At 37.8% G+C, this 20,264-nt stretch overlaps 1 protein-coding gene across 1 annotated transcript in view; it reads left to right on the top strand.

Annotated features, from left to right (window-relative positions):
- LOC125234181 (adipokinetic hormone/corazonin-related peptide receptor variant I-like) overlaps positions 1–20,264 on the top strand; it is a 131,446-nt gene that overhangs the window by 51,131 nt on the left and 60,051 nt on the right. The window contains exons 3-4 of the mRNA XM_048140388.1: positions 4,196–4,301; positions 12,727–12,931. Of these exons, the coding sequence (XP_047996345.1) occupies positions 4,196–4,301; positions 12,727–12,931 (311 nt within the window). The remainder of the gene's footprint in view (positions 1–4,195; positions 4,302–12,726; positions 12,932–20,264) is intronic.

The raw sequence follows: 20,264 nt of genomic DNA, 5'->3' as shown, positions 1-20,264 counted from the left end.
ATTCTCCATTTTCCTTATATCGAAATCCCAAAAGATCTTGACTCAAATAATATTACTTGCTTCAAGTATTTTTTTTTTTCTGTGTACGGAACCCTACACTGAGCGTGGCCTGACACGCTCTTGGCGGGTTTTCTTTTTTTTGTTCATTATTTCCTAAAGAGAGAAAATATAACTATTGTAAACTGGCCATTTGAACACTTGTTTCTACAAATTATTATAAGGTTTATTTTAAAGTTGACATTGCTATTGCAAATATTTGCATTTAACTGGTTGAATTAAGATGAATTCGTTTTGTTAGATCAAAGGAGTATTACCTATCCTATTCTGAAAATATTTATCTTCATACTTTAACCCAAAAAGCAATTCTAAAATGGTACCTAGATTTAAATGAGTGCATAACTGGCCCCGTAGCCGAATGGCATTTCTCCGACGCGAAACGAAATCGAAACGTCGGGAAAGGTAGTCTGGCTCTGTCACGCCAATACGCAAGAGCGATAGAGATATATTATATAACGCTCGTAGCGTTTCGTTTCGTGAGCGTTTGTGTATTCGGCTACGCACGCTGCTCTCATACATTTTACCTCAGCGTATTATCTATGTATGACAGTAGGTACAAATGTAATTTTTCAATCATTGTGCTTTACTAGGTACCTACACGACTTGAAAGACATTGCAAAAAGATAGTATTTAAAATCGTGGTTCGTTCTCGAACGTTTTATTTTCCAAAACTTAACCAAATTTAGAAACCTGTGAACCAACGCGTTTGTAAAATTGGCCAACAATTTAAACATTATCCTAATCAAATCAAGCTCTTAGTAAAAATATACTGAATTGTAGTCATGAAAGTATCCTATATTTAATATTTACACGAAATTCGCTAGACAACTCCCACGTCTCAATCATCAATTTTCGATTGATTTCATTCTTACTACCTATATTGATTCCTAGGAAAGAGAAGAATTATTATTTTCACTTAACTAGTCACTTTAGCACTTAACTAGTCCTCAAATGCCCAATTTGGACCGAATTAGCCCTTAACTTCAGCAATAAATAAAGGAGTATCCGGCCCGCCCGTAACACGAAGTAAAATTTATTTTCTGACAGATTTAGTAAACAATAAACATAGACATTTCAAAGGAGAACGCTCACAAGAAACCCACCGTAACGTTATCATAGGCCTTTACTGCCTAAGACATTGCAGATCTGCCCCTTTGTGGACTAAGTAAATTATTTCATTTGGGATCTTAGAAATGAGGTCGTTTACGGAGATGATAAGCTATTATATATCCGCTTAACGTGCCTATTCGTAACATGTCATTATACACCTTGTTTTTATTGAATTCCGTTAACCTCGGAATATACATAGTTAAGTCCATTATAGGAAACAGAATGGCATAGTCAGTTTTCTTATTAGAATTTTTTTTCTAAAAAACCATACACCTGCGATATATGTTACATTAATTGGTGTTGAATAATTGTCTTTCAAGCGCATGTTACTCAAGCATCTGTTAGACAAAGTTCAATAGTTCTCCTCATGATGTTTCACAATGGATATTTTATTTTATATGTATTTTATGTAGATTTATTAGGTATATTTAGCATTATTTATGTATGTATATGGAGACATAACTACTTAGGCAAATTTAGGTATATGTATATAGTTCCTTGTTATTTTACTACTTAACTGTTTTATGACCCTGCACCAACACGATCTCTCGGTTTAGCCCATGGTTGACTGGTAGAGAATGCCTGCTAGCATTAAGTCCGCCATTTGTACTTTTTTTTTAATTGTGCAATAAAGTTTAAATAAATAAACAAATAATAAGTTAAATAGGGTCATCCTTAAGCTTATGGCACACCTTAAAAGCCGGCACCAAATCACATGTCTTCTTCTAACTGTATCAATGACATAAGGACGGGTAGTCTATCTCACGGCGACATACTCTCGCGGCAATCATGTGCTAACCCAGCGCCATACCTACTGGACTTATCTTGCTGACTACTAGACGTAGGGTAACCATATATATGTATAAGTGAGCAACGGAAAAGACACGACACGACACATTGAGAACATGACATTATATAACAAGCGTATTCAAATAAGAATGGATCTGTCAGCGTATTTATAAATGCGATGCGGTGGCGCATAATCATTCACATCCGATATCGGATTAGGAGTATCAGGACCGATATCCCATACATTACAGACGTCATCTTGGATTTTTTTCCATTGAAATCCTTCCTACATTCGATATCGGATCGGATAATGTGAAAACGGACTAAGACAGGCAGTGTAATTAAGGGATTGCTATGAATTTTATTGTCTGCACACTAAACTTTTAGAGTGTCCAATTTTTTTTAATTCTCCGTACGTTAAGTAATTTAAGGACCTGTCAATATACCTAAACAAAAGGTAAAAGTGCCGAATAACGCCGTGGCTTGCGTGGGCGACGGTCGCGCGATGGTCGCGCGACGGCGATGCGACGCATACGAAATCAAACCTTATCGATATGAAAGTATGAGACGCGACGGCCCACGCAAGACACGGCGTAACTGACAGCCCGATGTTTTCCGGAGAACTTGTTATCTGAAGGCTTTTAGCTAGTGCTATGTCAGTGATGCACGATATTTTGTTACGTTATACATTTTTGTACGAAGAATACTCAGCGGCTCGAATTGAGGTGAGGCGGTACAGGGTACGTAGCCGAATGACACAACATACATACTATCACGCCTGTATCCCATGAAGGGGTAAGCAGAGCACATGGAACTTCTCAAGTTTCAGTGCCACTCTTGGCAAATAAGGGGCTGAAAGAAAACGAAACTGTGACATTGCAGTGACAGGTTGCCAGCCTCTCGCCTACGCCACAATTTGCCCCATATCCCACAGTCGCCTCCTACGACACCCACGGGAAGAAAGGGGGTGGTGAAATTCTTAACCCGTCACCACACGGGCACGAATGACACAAACGCTCACGAAACGCTCACGAAACGAAACGATCGTAGATATCTATCTCTATCGCTCTTGCGTATTGGCGCGACAGAGCTAGACTTCCTTTCGCGGCGTTTCGTTTTCGTTTCGCGTCGCAGAAATGCCATTCGGCTACGTCACCAGAGCAGAGTTTTTAGAACAAGTATTCTTCAAATCAATGTTTATATTGAAAGCTTTTCTGTTATGATGCGCTATGTAAGACCAAAAGCAAATACTCTAAAGAACCATGACTGTTGTTGTTTAATATTCATGAGGATGCATGTATTGTTTTGGTATTAGTTCCGTTTCCGGGACATGCGCATATTTTCATCTCACTGAAGCCTTGAACGTGACGCGCGTGTGATATGGTGTGTGGTACCTTAGGTACGGAGTATACATAGTGTAACATATTTAAACTCATATAGAGGTAAACATTTTTCCTTCTTTTGGCTTCAGGAGACGTGGTTAAGACGATACGGTAGGGGTCAATTCTCCATACAAACGCTCTCGACTATTTCCTCCCTGGTTTTTGAAGATAAAGCAATGATTTTTTCAACACAGATTTTTATTATTTTTATCTGTGTCGGACCGTTTTGATTTTTTTGATATTATGCTTTTTAAAGACTAGAGCCAATCAAAAAATTCCAAAAACGGCCTTTTTCATTGTGGCGCAAAAAAAGGTGTGATACTCAAGATTGGTAACAATTAACTAAAAAAGCTAAACGGTCCGACATAGATTATTTCATTGTTATTCAGATTCTCAAATTTCGTTCCGATTGATTAAGTTTTGAAGGAGGAAATAGTCGAGAGCGGAACCTCGATTTTAAAGATTTTTTTTAAATATCTTTTGACTGGATTGTTCTTAATGGACAATTTTTTTTCGATAAATCTAGTTAATAACACTTGTATATTTAACTGAAATTCCCAAATTGAAAGGGGGGCTCCTTTCCATTTTAGCATTTTCGCTACAGTATCCTCTTAAAATCTTTCGGGTTCCTCATGTTACACCGTGTATAGCGGTCTAAGTCACTTGCTTTTTATTTAATTCCACGTAAATAAAGTCTATCGCTGGATTAATTTTGGACACATTTTCACAAATTTCCAATAACTAGGTACTTACACAAATCAGAGTGCACAATATGGTGAAACATTCCCGCTGTGTAGCCTTGAACGTAATCAATTGAGATTGTATCGAGACGTTTTAATTTGTTTCTTTTCTTGCAGGTTTTTTGCGGTCCTGTATCCACTAAGATTGGCGGTCGCCAGGTCACGGAGTAAGACAATGCTGTGTTTTGCGTGGTTCATCGCGTTATTCTGCAGTTTACCACAGGTACACATACATAATAATTATCTTTATTCTTTTGTTTTTGTTAGCGCGTGTTGCGTGTGTGGTGTAACCACTATACCTACCTACCTCTATTAAATGGGTGATTCTCTGTAAGGATGTTCAACAAACAGTCCCCTGGCAATGATTTTTTGAAATATTTATTAATGAAATTATAAATAGTTAGTATAATTTAATAAAACCCATTTGCCTTAATTAAATTATACAAACTATTTCTGATTTTATAAATAAATATTTTAAAAAATCATTGCCAGGGGACTGTTTGTTGAACATTCTTACAGAGAATCACCCAAATACATGTATATAACATTAAATAATCATCATAATATTTACTTGTATACATAACTACTACATACCATTAATACTATAAATACTATAATACCTATCACACTAAACATAAATAATAAACACAAATACTTATATAAAAACATTCACTTTTACATTAAAAATTCACATGCATTATAAACATAAATAAACTTACTAAAATCAATATCAATACTTAAATCATAAACTATATCTATACTTACAATATTCATATTTCATACATTATCCTAGCTACTCTATTGAATCTCCTTCGTCCGCCGCGCGGGCGCGGTGGGCGGGGACATCCGATCTGGGTGGCTAGCCGAATGGCACAATCGCTCACGAAACGCTCACGAAACGAAGCGCTAGTAGATATCTATCTCTATCGCGCTTGCGTATTGGCGCGACAGAGCCAGCGGCGTATCGCTTTCGTTTGGCGTCGGAGAAATGCCATTCGGCTACGGGGCCGAGCGATTGTGCCATTCGGCTAGCTACCCAGGGTGGCTAGCCGAATGGCACAATCGCTCACGAAACGCTCACGTAACGAAGCGCTAGTAGATATCTATCTCTATCGCGCTTGCGTATTGGCGCGACAGAGCCAGCGGCGTATCGCTTTCGTTTGGCGTCGGAGAAATGCCATTCGGCTACGGGGCCAGCGCGATAGAGATAGATATCTACTAGCGCTTCGTTTCGTGAGCGTTTCGTGAGCGATTGTGCCATTCGGCTAGCCACCCTGGTGACGCAGCGGCGAGAGGCCCCGCGCTCGCGCCGGCCGACACGCGAGTATCCACCCAGCCGCGACGCCGACTCCACGCTGCCCCGCGCCTCGCCGGCGCCCGATCCACACTTACGCGAATTGATTGTTTATCACGTTCTGAATTATCTTTTGTGCTGTGTTGTTTACATGTGACATTTTCTGTTCAAATAGACTTCATAAAGAGAACATTTTTGTGGTTTGATTGAAGCAAGACCCGCTACATAACCCACACGTGTATGTGTGTGTGTTACATGACGAAAGTGTTTAAATTTCGTCAAGAACATAAGCAAAACAAGACGGTTAGGGTGTTTAACACACGACAGATTGGTTTAATATCTAATTCAAACCATTTCACAAGCTTTTATCACGGCACCTCTCACAATAAGTTCATAACTACATTTTGTGAGCACAACATGCCAAAGAAAATCTCGCTCGTTTTTCTCAGAAAGTGCAAAATGTTGAATGAGTTAACTCCTCATAACATACTTTTTATTCACTCTGCGCTATGACTCAGTAAGTAGTCTTCATCAATATTACTTATCCATAAAGTGACTATGATCGGTTCCCATCAGGCGTTTCAACTGCTTCTTAACATAATATATTACCATAAGGAGTAGCTTCTGTTATCAGTTAACATAATACTAATCAGTGAAAACTTTTGATATACATATTTACTACAACTACGAGTACCTACGTTATAGAAATAAAAGTTATAACACAAGAATATCGAAATAAAATTTGTTATATTAAGTAAAAGTACGAGTAATTATGAATAGTGCTAAGAAATGTCAAATGTCACAGCTTCTGCAAATTCCGATATCTATCAGTTTTCCATTTAGATACGACCAAACTCAAGTCCAAAGGGATTCGAAAGTCGAGCGATGGAGTACTATATAAGTATCTAATTTAGATAAACAGTTCCAAGGTTCCAAATACATTTTCTATTTGTTCCGATCTCGGGACTTGGTGAAACTATGACTTGAAAAACTTTTTTAACAAAAAATAAAACCGCCTTCAAAAATAAGCGCGTTACAAAACACGGAGAAACTAAAAAGCAAAAAATAATAAACCTTTGAATTCAGATTTCTTATCGTATTGCAATAATCTAAACATCCAAATTATAAACAAATCAATTATTTTTGCAGTCGGTACCAGACCTGTTCGTCGCCTTGCTATTGCCTGTTTGCCCCACCCAACCATACGCAGGCTGGCACCGACTCCAAAAATAATTGATTTGTTTATAATTTGGATGTTTAGATTATTGCAATACGATAAGAAATCTGAATTCAAAGGTTTATTATTTTTTGCTTTTTAGTTTCTCCGTGTTTTGTAACGCGCTTATTTTTGAAGGCGGTTTTATTTTTTGTTAAAAAAGTTTATTTATTTGTTGATTTTTAGTGGTTCCTATTGATATTATATGTATCAGTCCGAATACATGTACACTAGTGAAAGAATTATCCTTTAACTCCTAACCATTGAGGAGTTGACCTTCCATCATCAGCTCAGCCACATAAAATTATTACCATCAGGCGTAAATACTGGTTTACCTTTGAAAAATACACTGAAAACATTACATGTGCCTATAACATTTGAAGAGTTCCTCGATTTCTCCAGGATCCCATCATCAGACCCTGACTTGGTGCCAATGGGACCATCTCGGGGTTATACCCGTTCGATCAAAAAAAAAAATTTTGAAAATCGGTCCACAATTCTCGGAGATATCGAGGAACATACATACAAAAAAATAAAAAAAAAAAAAAAACATTCAGTCGAATTGAGAACCTCCTCCTTTTTTGAAGTCGGTTAAAAAGAAAGCTTGTGTCCCATGAGACGGGCAAGGGCAACATCCGCTCGGTGTACCCCTTACATTTTATTAAAGTATCAAGCCTATACGCGTTGGCTTCGGCCCCGCGCACGCCTCCCAAAGGTCCGGAACACCATTGTTCCGTGATGGAAAAGACATTAATAACATTAAAGTTAGTGTGAAGTGTCTGACGGCACATGTCAAAACAAATAACATTAGGAAGTTGTAAAGGATGTTACGCACGTGTTCAGTAATTTTTTTTTAAATAATCCGATGAGTTTCTTAGAGTAATTAATTGTATTTGACTTAAAGAACCTTCCCTTAAAATTAACGGAATTCAATTAAAACTCGGTGTATAACTTTCAACAACATAAGCCGATCAAAAAATTCCACGAAATGAATACACCTTATTAAGAAAATAAAAATACTCTGTTGACTGTTTGCCAAATAAATCCTTCTGTCTCAATAATAGCTATAAATGATATAAAATAATATATTTTACAAAAAGTATTTATGGTAGAAATTCCACGAAAAGACGTGGCTCGAATCTTTAAGAACTTAAATCTGAAGAAACGGCGAAATTAGATAGAAAAAGTCAACATTATACCTAGCGACTTTCGCAATCCTCTATCATTTCAATCCGATCGCTCTGGTGATAAGGTATGAATTCATACCTACATTGAACGTAAAAAAAAAGCCTTTTATTTCCTACAAACAATTCATGCATTTTTCAATTAGCTTATTAATCTAAGGCACATTTGCACCAATCACTTAACTCAGGGTCAGTGGGCTGTCAGCTGTCAAATTCCATATAAAATGGTGGTGGGTTAAATTGTGGCGTAGGCGAGAGGCTGGCAACCTGTCACTGCAATGTCACAATTTGGATTTCTTTCAACCCATTTTTGCCAAGAGTGGCACTGACACTTAGTAGTTTATGGCTCTGCCTACCCCTTTATGGGATACAGGCGTGATTATATGTATGTATGTATGTTATATGTATGTTAACCCTCCATTGTCGTTGGTGCAAGTGGCCCTTATAATTACATCTATATTCCTAAATAAACCTTTATTTTGTTAATTTATTTTATTTACTTTTTAGTCTGCAGGAACCACTCCGCAGGTGAAGATGAATGTACGTGTCATGTACCTAATACGCGTGCCTTAGTTCGATTGTCATACCACTAAGGTTACATTTGTCATATGTGAGTGTGTTTAGTAAAACGTCCCACTTTCTCGCTTACCATAAAGACGAGATTTACTGACATATATATGTATAAACGTGAAGCGCTGGTGGCCTAGCGGTAAGAGCGTGCGACTTTTGATCCGGAGGTTGCGGGTTCGAACCCGGCTCGTCATTTGATATTTGCCAGTCGCTTTTCGGTGAAGGAAAACATCGTGTGGAAACCGGACTAATTCCAATAAGGCCTAGTTACCCTTCGGGTTGGAAGGTCAGATGGCATTCGCTTTCGTAAAAACTAGTGCCTACGCCAAATCTTGGGATTAGTTATCAAAGCGGACCCCAGGCTCCCATGAGCCGTGGCAAATGCCGGGATAACGCAAGGAGGATGATGATATGTATAAACTGACAGAGCGGCTTTATACCAATCGACAAAGTGGGGCGTTTTACTAAACACACTCACTCTTTTTTTTTTTTTTAATACTACGTCGGTGGCAAACAAGCATACGGCCCGCCTGATGTAAAGCGGTCACCGTAACCTATGGACGCCTGCAAATCAAACAGTTTCACATGCGCGTTGCCACCCCATTAGAAACTTGTACATTCCCTTTTGCTGTGTTAAGTACACAGCAAAAAGGAGTGTACAAGTTCTAAGGAGGGTTCGGGTTGCCGACGACTCAAAGGACTTATAGAAAAGATAGGAAATAATAATTTGCAATACGTCGATATATTAGTAGAGAAACTACAGGTATATTGATTTAGACTAACACGATTTGCACTCATAATTAATAAGTCTGCGGTAGCTGAACATCTGCTACAGTCGGGACCAAACCACTGGATCGAGCTCCATAGTCCCAAAATTCTATCAACGGAACGTCTGTTCTACAGCAGAAAAGTACGTGAAGCGATTGAAATTAGGAAGCATCGAAATTTCAACCAAAATGAGGGACAGGGAATTTCTTCTTCGTGGAATCCAGTGATTAGCAAATGTAAGCGTGAAAAAATACCGAGGAACACACCGGCTGATGTCGTGAGTGTTGTGTGTAGGCAAAGTGACAACCCTAGCGCAAAAGTGAATAATCAAGAACAAGTGCGGGTAGTTCGAGAAACTCGCGCGGCTAGAAGATGTTGATGCAATTCCTCGCCAGTCTACCCGTGACCACGAACATAATGTGATGTTCGAAACGTCGGGCCTAATATAAATGTAAGTGTTTACGCGATTAAGTCCCGTTTTGTTCTAAAACTACAGGTACTACAACACACAAAAAGGTAAGCAAAAATCGTTCGCCCAAGCGCAATCATACATAACTCTTACCAACAAAATGTAAGTAGGAAAACTATCACATCACGTTTCATGAGTAAATGGATATTTAAAGTGCTTTTAGGCGTTTTTAGGGTTCCGTAGTCAACTAGGAACCCTTATAGTTTCGCCATGTCTGTCTGTCCGTCCGTCCGTCCGCGGATAATCTCAGTGACCGTTAGCACTAGAAGGCTGAAATTTGGTACCAATATGTATATCAATCACGCCGACAAAGTGGTAAAATAAAAAGTGAAAAAAAAAAATGTTTTGTTAGGGTACCCCACCTACATGTAAAATGGGGACTGATTTTTTTTTTCATTCCAACCCCAACGTGTGATATATTGTTGGATAGGTATTTAAAAATAAATAAGGGTTTACTAAAATTGTTTTTTGATAATATTAATATTTTAGGAAATAATTGCTCCTAAAGGAACAAAAAGTGTGTCCCCCCCCCCCCCCTCTAACTTTTGAACCATATGTTTAAAAAAGATATGAAAAAAAATCACAAAAGTAGAACTTTATAAAGACTTTCTAGGAATTTTTTTTTCAACCTGATAGGTTTAGTAGTTTTTGGCTCAATCAAAATATACTTTATCATTCTGTGATACTTTTTTTTTAGGAACAAGGCTAACACTGAATCGTCGTTTTTTTTTCCTTTTGTGTTGAAGTGCCTAACTTTTCTGGCCCCGTAGCCGAATGGCATTTCTCCGACGCCAAACGAAAGCGATACGCCGCTGGCTCTGTCGCGCCAATACGCAAGCGCGATAGAGATAGATATCTACTAGCGCTTCGTTTCGTGAGCGTTTCGTGAGCGATTGTGCCATTCGGCTAGCCACCCTGAGCAGAAGTATGTATAATGTGAATATAAATATTTCCAATTATTATTGGATATAAATAATTATTGACGCGCTAAATTGGCTTGGGCCTTATATTTCTGAACAATGAAAGCCCCCGAGGGAAAGGGCCGTACATTGTCGAAATAATGACGTAACTTAGATGAATTTCTATTAATTATACATTCCTTTTCCTTTTGTCTATTCTTTAGTAAACATGGGTTCCTATTTTACATTTTAATTGTTGCTTAGTAAGATTTAAAAAGCTCATAGCACATTAATTAAATTATTATGATTGACATTTAAATATTATACCCAAACCCTCCCTTAGATCTTGTACACTCCTTTTTGCTGTGTAGGTACTTAACACAGCAAAAGGGAGTGTACAAGTTTCTAATGGGTTGGCAACGCGCCTGTGACGCTCCTTGAGATAGGTTACGGTGACCGCTTTCCATCAGGCGGACCGTATGCTTGTTTGCAGCCACCGACGTAGTATTAAAAAAATACGTATTACCGTGCCACGTTACTTTACCTTTTACCTTTATAACAAGCCGCGTCGCGTAACATCTACGTACCTACGCTACATGAGATTTTATTTTTTTGGCTGTCAAACGCAAAAAGCTGAGACATATATCATCTGTGACCACATTAGTACCCCAAGGCACTTAAGAGCTTCTTATGACGGAAGCAAAATAGTTATTTGTTATACAAGGGGGCAAAGTTGTATTTTAACGCCGAGTGTGGAATTGAAAAACGAGCAAGTGAAAGGATTCTATAGTTGAACCACGAGCAAAGCGAGTGGTTCGAGAATAGAATCCTGAACTTGCGAGTTTTTTAACACATGAGAAGTAAAATACATTTGCACCCGAGTGTAACACAAAACTTTTCCCCTCATTATAGCGAGGAAACTACAACGCAAAAAATGCGTTTTTCACTGCTTCCAGTAGTTTCACAGGTGGTAAATCATCTTTATTACTAGATTCACCTACTTTTATCAATTTTAATGCAGTTAATTTGACTTTATTCAAGGTCAAATTACTTTACCCACTAGTGGATAAAATGCGTTTTTACCCGCTGGTATTGAAGGACAAAACACGTGTTTCCGAGCTAGTGAGGGGAAAAATATATTGCATGTGTTCAGCTTATGATGTGCGAGGAGAAGGTAAAAGTACCAGTGCCCGACAGTGGCCTAGTAGATGCAACTTTCAATCTTAACCCCCCGAATGCGGTCTGTCAATTTTGCTCATTGAAATAGTGACCTTGACATTTAAAACAAAAACTATAAGAACGTACAAAACTAAAACTAATACAACTTAGCTAAAAATTAAAAAATATATATGAAAATAAATTTAAAGTACCTAGGCAAGGTCATCGAGGTCTGAACCCGCCGGTAAGGTTCCCATAATGCTAGTAGCTATGCATTCCCCCTTTAGACACAGATTAATAATAAGTAAGTTACTAACATGCTTTGGATCGCAATGGCAATTCGTTGGGCGAGGAACGAGTTAAAAAAAATAGATTAAAATTTCCACGCAACGCATCCGTGTCTAAGCATACGAGGGGTTAAGAAATGTTTATTAGAAGGGTGTCGTGTATTGGGTATTAGAGTATCGAGCACTTGTACTTTTAGCTTACGCAAGACAAGTAAGGTCAATAATTACGGACTAAGTGCAAATCGGGCCCACACCCAAAGTTTCCGTACATCACACAACGTTTAACAAATTTTATTTTTGTTATTTTACTAGATCGAGTCACGTTTGATCCTTTTAAATGGGTTTACCTGTTATTTGTACGTTAAAAAAATATACGTATGATAGAATCACTCACATCGATTTTAATGTCGGTCAAGTAAAAATCAAACATTTTACTGTATACTGTACATTTTTTTTTTCTGCTCCTTGCAGGTCTCTTCTTGACGCATTTTCCGACTCCCCACAGCTTACTAACCTTAACCGACATTTTATAATTATGGTGTGTAATTTTAGGGTGAAGGAAAACATCGTGAGCAAACCAGACTAATTCCAATAAGGTCTAGTTTACCCTGCGGGTTGAAAGGTAAGATGGCAGTCGCTTTCGTAAAAACTAGTGCCTACGCCAAATCTTGGGATTAGTTGTCAAAGCGGACCCCCGGGCTCACATGAGCCGTGGCAAATGCCGGGAATACGCAAGGAGGATGATGATGGTATGTAATTTTAGGGTGAATCATTGAACCGCCTAATAATTTCCCTTGTTTCAGAGCCTCATCTTCCGCGTACTCCGGCACCCGGAGGTGCCAGAGTTCCAGCAGTGTGTGGCCTTCGACGCCTTCCCGAGCCACCATCAAGAGCTCGCGTACAACGTGTTCTGCCTCTGTGCCATGTACTTCTTGCCGCTGCTCATCATCACAGTCTGCTACGGCTGCATTTTTTACGAGATATCTAAAAATTCTAAGGAGATATCAGGTTAGTGACCATGACCATGCAACTTTAGACAAAATTACAGTTGTTGTACTTACAAAATTGTTATTCTTAAAATTGTTATTGTAAATTGTTTACAAGTAACAGTGCGTGACTTTTGACGCCTTCCAAAGCCACCATCAGAAGCTCGCGTACAACGTATTCTACCTCTGTGCCATGTACTTCCTATTCTTACAGGCCCCGAAGCCGAATGGCATTTCTGCGACGCGAAACGAAATCGAAACGCCGCAGAAAGGTAGTCTAGCTTTGTCGCGCCAATACCTGTGCCAATACGCAAGAGCGGTAGAAATAAATATAGCTACGAAAGAGATATTTATCGTGAGCGCATCGTGAGCGTTTGTGCATTCGGCTACGCACGCTGATCATCACAGTCTGCTACGGCTGCATTTTTTTTTTTTAGTATTAATAGGTAGACGTTTGACCACGATCACACCTGATGGTATAGTGATTTTTACGAGATATCTAAGAATTCCAAGGAAATATCAGGTTAGTAAGTTACGGGCAACTTTTGGACATACTTATATACGGCAAAAATATAAGTATAAATGTTGCTTAGGTACTTAAATATAAAGTGAGCTCAATTAGACCATTTTTTTATCAGCCACTTAAAAATGTACGCACTTATTTAACTTGGTAATTTAGCTAGGTACTTTTATCCTATATGTTATGTAGATCTATGTGCGTTTCAAATATGAAGACGAAAAGATCTTAATCACTGTACTCAATTCATTTACCACTATTATGGATAGGAATGCTGACAGAAGTGTTTGTCTTATCTACATATGCATTGAGATTCATTCCATCTAGCTGGCTAAACGCCAAAATTTTACATATATCCAGATTGGGAACAATAGCCAAAACATAATATAATATATGATATAGTGATGTGAAAAGGAAAATATGACAACAAAATTTTACTACGTTCATAACCTCTTATGTTCTTATATATACAGTAGCTATTGCTATTAAAGCCTATGATAAGGCGAATTCTTGAAAAAATGCCTTGTTTATTAAGATTGTTGACTGAGAGATGAAAGGCTAGGTTAGTCGTCAATAGTCCGAGAATGAAATGATCCCTTTCGCCTAAGTTAAATTCTAGGAAGATATCCATACTTCCATACTGATATTAGAGGTATAAATGGGAAAGTATGTGTGTCTGTTTGTTTGTCCTTCTTTCACGGCAAAACGGAGCGACGAATTGACGTGATTTTTTAGGTGGAGATAGTTGAAGGGATGGAGAGTAACATAGGCTACTTTTTGTCTCTTTCTAACGCAAGCAAAGCCGCGGGCAAAAGCTAGTAATAAAGTTAATGTGTAAGGTCAACCGGGATATTGTCCTCTGGTGGGGAAAAGGCGTCATTTTTAAAAATCTTCTAAACGGAACATTTTTGACCTTTTGATTACTTTTGACCTTTATTGTACTCCTGTAAGTTTGTCTATCTTACGTACTGGAACGATCCTCTCATCTTCTCCAAGGTTAGCTGGAAGAGATCCCTTATAGGGATAAGCTCGCCTTTGTATCTCTATTCCTACAAATTGTATATAAACTGTTGTACACAATAAAGTGATTACTACTACTACTACTACTACTACTACATTTTGGTGACCATACTCATTGAATTCGCGAATCACCAAACTTCATATCATATTTCTAATATATTTTTCCCCTCACTAGCTCGGAAACACGTGTTTTGTCTTTTGATACCAGAGGGTAAAAACGCATTTTATCCACTAGTGGGTAAAGTAATTTGACCTTGAATAAACTCAAATTAACTGCTTTAAAGTTGATAAAAGTAGGTGAATCTAGTAATAAAGATGATTTACCACCTGTGGAACTACTGGAAGCAGTGATAAACGCATTTTTGTTTCCTCGCTATAGTGAGGGGAAAAGTTTTGTGTTACACTCGGGTGCAAATGTATTTTACTTCTCGTGTCTTAAAAAACTCGCAAGTTCAGGATTCTATTCTCGAACCACTCGCTTCGCTCGTGGTTCAACTATAGAATCCTTTCACTTGCTCGTTTTTTAATTCCACACTCGGCGTTAAAATACAACTTTGCTCCCTTGTATAACAAATAACTATTGTTTAGAGAATAGTCAGACGCAAATGCTCCGGTTGACTTATATGTAAACAAACATGATGAATTATCTGAATTTAAGTAGGTATTTTCTGAGGGTGTGAATGCACCATTTCGCAATTTAGAAATAGTATTAATATTCATGCTATGGTCCGGAAAATATACAACTTTATTTGAAACTATAACTAGAGCAGAAACATGTAATTTCCTGCACACTTGTTAAAACAACGACCCAAAAGTATTCAAAGCGTTACAAACTAATCCATAGCCATATTATAAATGATGTTATAAAAGGGAAAGTGAGTGTGTTTGTTTGTTTGTCTGTCTTTCATGGCAAACGGAGCGACGAATTGACGTGCGTGCGTGACGTGCGGTGGAGATAGTTAAAGGGATGGAGAGTGACATAGGCTACATTTTGTCTCTTTCTAACCCCCCACTTCCCTAAAATGGGAGGTGGAAGTTTGTATGGAGCATTCCTCAATTTTCGAATTTAACGCGAGCGAATCCGCGGGCAAATGCTAGTAAGTAATATTTTGGTTCAGTTTCTTCAACCGTGAAAGTTTTTACCCTCTTCCTGCCCAGGCAGGCAATTATGGTCGCGCGATAAGTGATAAAATAGCAGGCCGTCCCTATCGCACTATTTGTAAGTGCGATAGGGACGGCCTGATATTTTATCGTCTATCGCGCGACCATGCTTCCCGTGCAGAAATCAAAATTATATTCATACGAAAGTTAGTTAAGCGGAAAACCTTAGCCGCTTAAGTCCTTCTTGATGCGCACGATGCAGTGAGATAAGGAATGCAATGCACGGTCGGTTGTGTATCTACTTGAGTGGGTGCTATTTCATTTTTACCCGCTAATTTTGTAGTGTTAATTATTGATTTGTAACTTTAATTTATCCTATGTATCACAATAAATTAAATGTAAAATGTATCCACGAATCGAGTGTCAACACAAACCTGATAGGGTTTCATGGCACTCTGGTGTATGAACAAATGTAAGATTTTTAATATAGAATAAATAAATAAAAAAAAAAGTTCGTGACGCCATTCAAAGTAATTTCTGATCCACACTGTGTAAATACCATGAATATAATATGAGGTTCTTGACATTATGGATTTAAAACAATTCCAATCTGTTTTTGCGTCGCCTATTCGGAAAGCGGCTTTTGCGTCCCCGTCTGGTGCCGTAGCCGATACGCAATGAGCGATAGAGATAGATATCGACGAGCGTTTCGTTTCGTGAGCGTTTGTGCCATTCGGCTACGTACCCTGGAAGGATTAAACTGGCATTTTTCTCAAGGATAAGCGTAATAGTTTTCCGCTCTTTTTTATTTTTTGCATACATTGGTTTTTGTTGAAAAATAATATGTAGGTAACATAAATAGTTCGTGTGAAAAGCAGCATGTGACATACCGTAAGGAAATAACTTACTTCTGATTGTTGTGATGTTCCTTGTGATTGTTGTATTGTATAACATCTACCGCGAAATAGAATAGGTATCGAGACAAGCTTTATTCGTTTAACGATATTGTGTAAATTAATTAGAGATTTTTGTTTGTAATTACCGAAATAAATAGATAATAAATCGAGTCATTAAGGCAGCATGTTTAAAATATACACGTAAAATGTTAATTTAAGACTTTCAATTAGGGTAACACGTGCGAGTAAACGTGATCATAGGTAAGGGTAGGTATATTACAGTTATGTATTGTTACCGTTCGTACATACTCGTAGATATTTGCATAATTTGGCAATTGGAGCAGACATTTTAGGAAAAACAACGCAGAAAGGGCTTTAGCTATGGGGGTTTACGTCTTGGAGGTCAGGGGGGTGATTTTTGAATCTCGCATACGGGATTTTGTCACTAAAATACCGGTTAAAAACGGTGACTTGCTTATTATTTTCAGTGACAATTTTCTGAATTTGAACGCGTGAAACTCAAAAATCGGCCCCCAGTTCATATTTATTCTTTTTTATTTGCGATAGGAAGCAAACGAGCAGACAGGTCGCCTGATGGTAAGCGATCACTGTCCGCCAAGAACACCCGAAACAACAGACGGCTTGGAGGTGCGTTGCCGGCCTTTAAGATGGGTGTACGCTCTTTTCTTGAAGGTTTGAAGGTCGTATCGGTCCGAAAATTCCATAGTTTAGCTTAATGATTACTTTTTGTTATCTATCGCCCATGATAAGTTTCGCTCGTCGCGCAAATAGGTGTGCAGGCGCATTTCTGGGAAGAATAAAATTCGAAATTTATCGCGCAAGCGACTAAAATAACGACAATTCAATTTTCTTATTGTTCATCAAGTAGGCCCTTATTCCTCAAATAAGTTTGTTTAAATCCACTCATGACGCAAATCGCATCTTTGTACCCACGTTCGAGTTCACTTCCTCTTCAAAGCCGTTTCAAAACGCATTCAAAGGGTTCTACATGTTTCCGATCTACGAATAAATATAAGATTTTCCTTATCATCCCCCGACGCAAAAAGAAGGATGTGACGTCGTACCTTTAAAACTGATAGCCCGTCGCCCGACGTCATGTTTAAACGTCATGTTAAATACGAGTTCTAACGATATGACAAAACTGCTATTTCAACCAGTAAACAAAGAACTATGAATTTATTTGCTAAATTTAAGATATGAAATTATGCAAGGAAATATAAGGCAAAAACAAGTTCCTTGCTAATTATTTTAACTAAATAGTAGTTATCACACTCTTTGTTACAACTCGCATCCACGGAAAACCACTGCGCAACCTTTTTATTTCTAAACTTAAGTTGTCGTCTAAGAATTTCTCTCAGAGTTCCTAGCCAAAGTTAAAATCGTTGAGGCTAACTAGCGATCGAAACGTAGTTTGGCTCAATCGCGCCACGTACGAAGTGTACACGGTTGTGACGTTGGCTAGGTACTCAGGGCAAAAACATCGAAGTCCCAGGACGTGCCCCTAGCCATCCGTTAATTAGAATGTAAGAACTTCGCTTCACTGCGCTTGTTCATTCGATTATGTTCTTTGTCGAATAATTTAAAAGCTTCTTCGATATTTTCTTCGGAAATACGAAATTTGTCTTTTTGTTGAAAGGTTGGTTTTATATTAAACATCAATATCAAAGAATGTTTTTCAATTTAATTTTGGTCTAACTTATCAGAATTGTAGATTAGTGTTTATTTACCTCATTATAATATACTCACAACAGCTAAAAAATACACAACAGTTACAATGAGAAATAATGTACATTACTTAAATTTCAACAGTAAGAGTTGAATGATTCACGGTTATTTTCATTAGACTTAAGATGGGATACAGGCAGTGATTACTGTTTTGATTTTTAAGCTGTGATATTTCGACGCAGTCTTTACATGCATTTAATGATCACGGAAAAAACGATCTATATCCCGTTCAATATAAGTCCTGTGAATGTCTAATGAAAATATCAACGGAGCATAAAAAAAGCTTACTTATTTTTAACCCCCTAAAGCCGGATTGAAAGGTCGGGTCCGATTTAGTCGCACAAAGGCAGTATCGGCGTCCTGGCAATTGAAAATCGCTGCTGACGTAATTTCAGTTTAACGAGTTCCAGTAATTTTTGAATAGACCGACCATTCAAAGGGTTATAATCCCGTGAAATACCGAATTTATCGTAGGTATTAAATTTTCAAAATAATATTTCAAGGAATATAATCCCACGAAATTGTCGACATCATTTTCAAGCAAATTTAATTTAATTTAGAGTTTTAGTACATGAAAATTTACAGAAACTATCTATGACCATAATGTTTACTTTACATATTTTGAGTATACATACGTAACAGTAGTTCAATAGTAACATTAGGAACCTAATACATCAGGTTTTTTTTTTTTTAAGTTGAATTTTTGTACTTTTATTTATTTAAACTATAAACAATATACAGTTACAAGAGGCGGATTTAATACTACATCCCATTCTACATAATTATGCCAACCTTAGGGCCAAACAGAGAAGAAACATTTGGAGCGGGGTATGAAAACACACTAAAGACTAGATTTTTGTGTAAGTACTAAATCATAGTAAATAATATTCTTATAGTAATGTTACATACCTATTACTCTAATTTTAATAAGTAGCTTAACGAAGGGTAAGCTTAAAACTTGTAAGATAATACACAGAAACGAAGACAGCAGACACAAAGCTATTATATGTAATCCATAAGGATTATTCTAGCCAGACCGTCTGGCTAGAAAACTTTATAGGGTAATGCTAAGTTAATAATGAAGCACTGATAGCCTAGCGGTAAGAGCGTCCGACTTTCGTTCCGGAGGTCGCGGGTTCGAACCCCGGCTCGCACCAATGAGGTTTTCGGAACTCATGTGCGAAATGTCATTTGATATTGCGAAATGTCACAGATGGCGCTAGCTGTCACGTAAACAATTGCTCTGCGATTATTTATTGCTAAATTTAGTAAACTCCGGAAAAATGTAGATATTATTAGTTAAATGTGTAAATAAGTGATCGTGTGAACTGTGGAAATGTTATCTAAGTGTGGGATAAACAATAAGTAACATAAATATTAATAAATGACTATAGACTTTCCAATGACAATTTCTAAGTGTAAAATTAGCCGAACTGTGATTTAATACAGAAACCAAAGCTTTAAAACACGTAAATACAGTGACATAAACAAAAACCGTTAAGTGGATACGAAAATATATACGTTTTAAATGACAAAAGTGACCGTTTTAATGTTTGAACTGCTTTGAACTTTGATCCCAGCCGTCAGATCTCGCATATCGGCCTGCACATTTCATTTACAGCTAGCGATCCTTAATTTCGTCAATGCAGAGCAAGCGTTGATGGCCGTGCGTTACTCAGTGAAAGCTGTGAAACCAAGTGACCGGGTTCTATTCCACTGAGCGGCAAAACTTTTTGCATTTTTTTTTGCTGTAGACAGATGAACCGAGTTCGATTCTAGTGTTTTATTTTTTTCTTCATTTTTTGGACTTTATTATTATTAATATAAATATTTTATAACTTTTTTTTTTTTTCTCTTCGCACATTAAGAGACACGATGGACCAATTAAATAAGAACAATTCCCGCTCCGATAGTCGTAGACCGACAGTGACTTGCGGTAGTTGCGGACTTGTATTAGATACACGAACATGCGCATTATGCTCAAGATGTGAGTTGTCTTTTCACTTCGATTGTGCAGGCTATTCAGAAAAACTATATAGGATGATGGAACCCCAAAAGAGAGCCAAATGGAAATG

This window comes from Leguminivora glycinivorella, chromosome 15 (assembly GCF_023078275.1).
Source record: "Leguminivora glycinivorella isolate SPB_JAAS2020 chromosome 15, LegGlyc_1.1, whole genome shotgun sequence".
NCBI classification, from domain to species: domain Eukaryota; kingdom Metazoa; phylum Arthropoda; class Insecta; order Lepidoptera; family Tortricidae; genus Leguminivora; species Leguminivora glycinivorella.
This window is presented reverse-complemented; position numbering and strand designations above follow the sequence as displayed.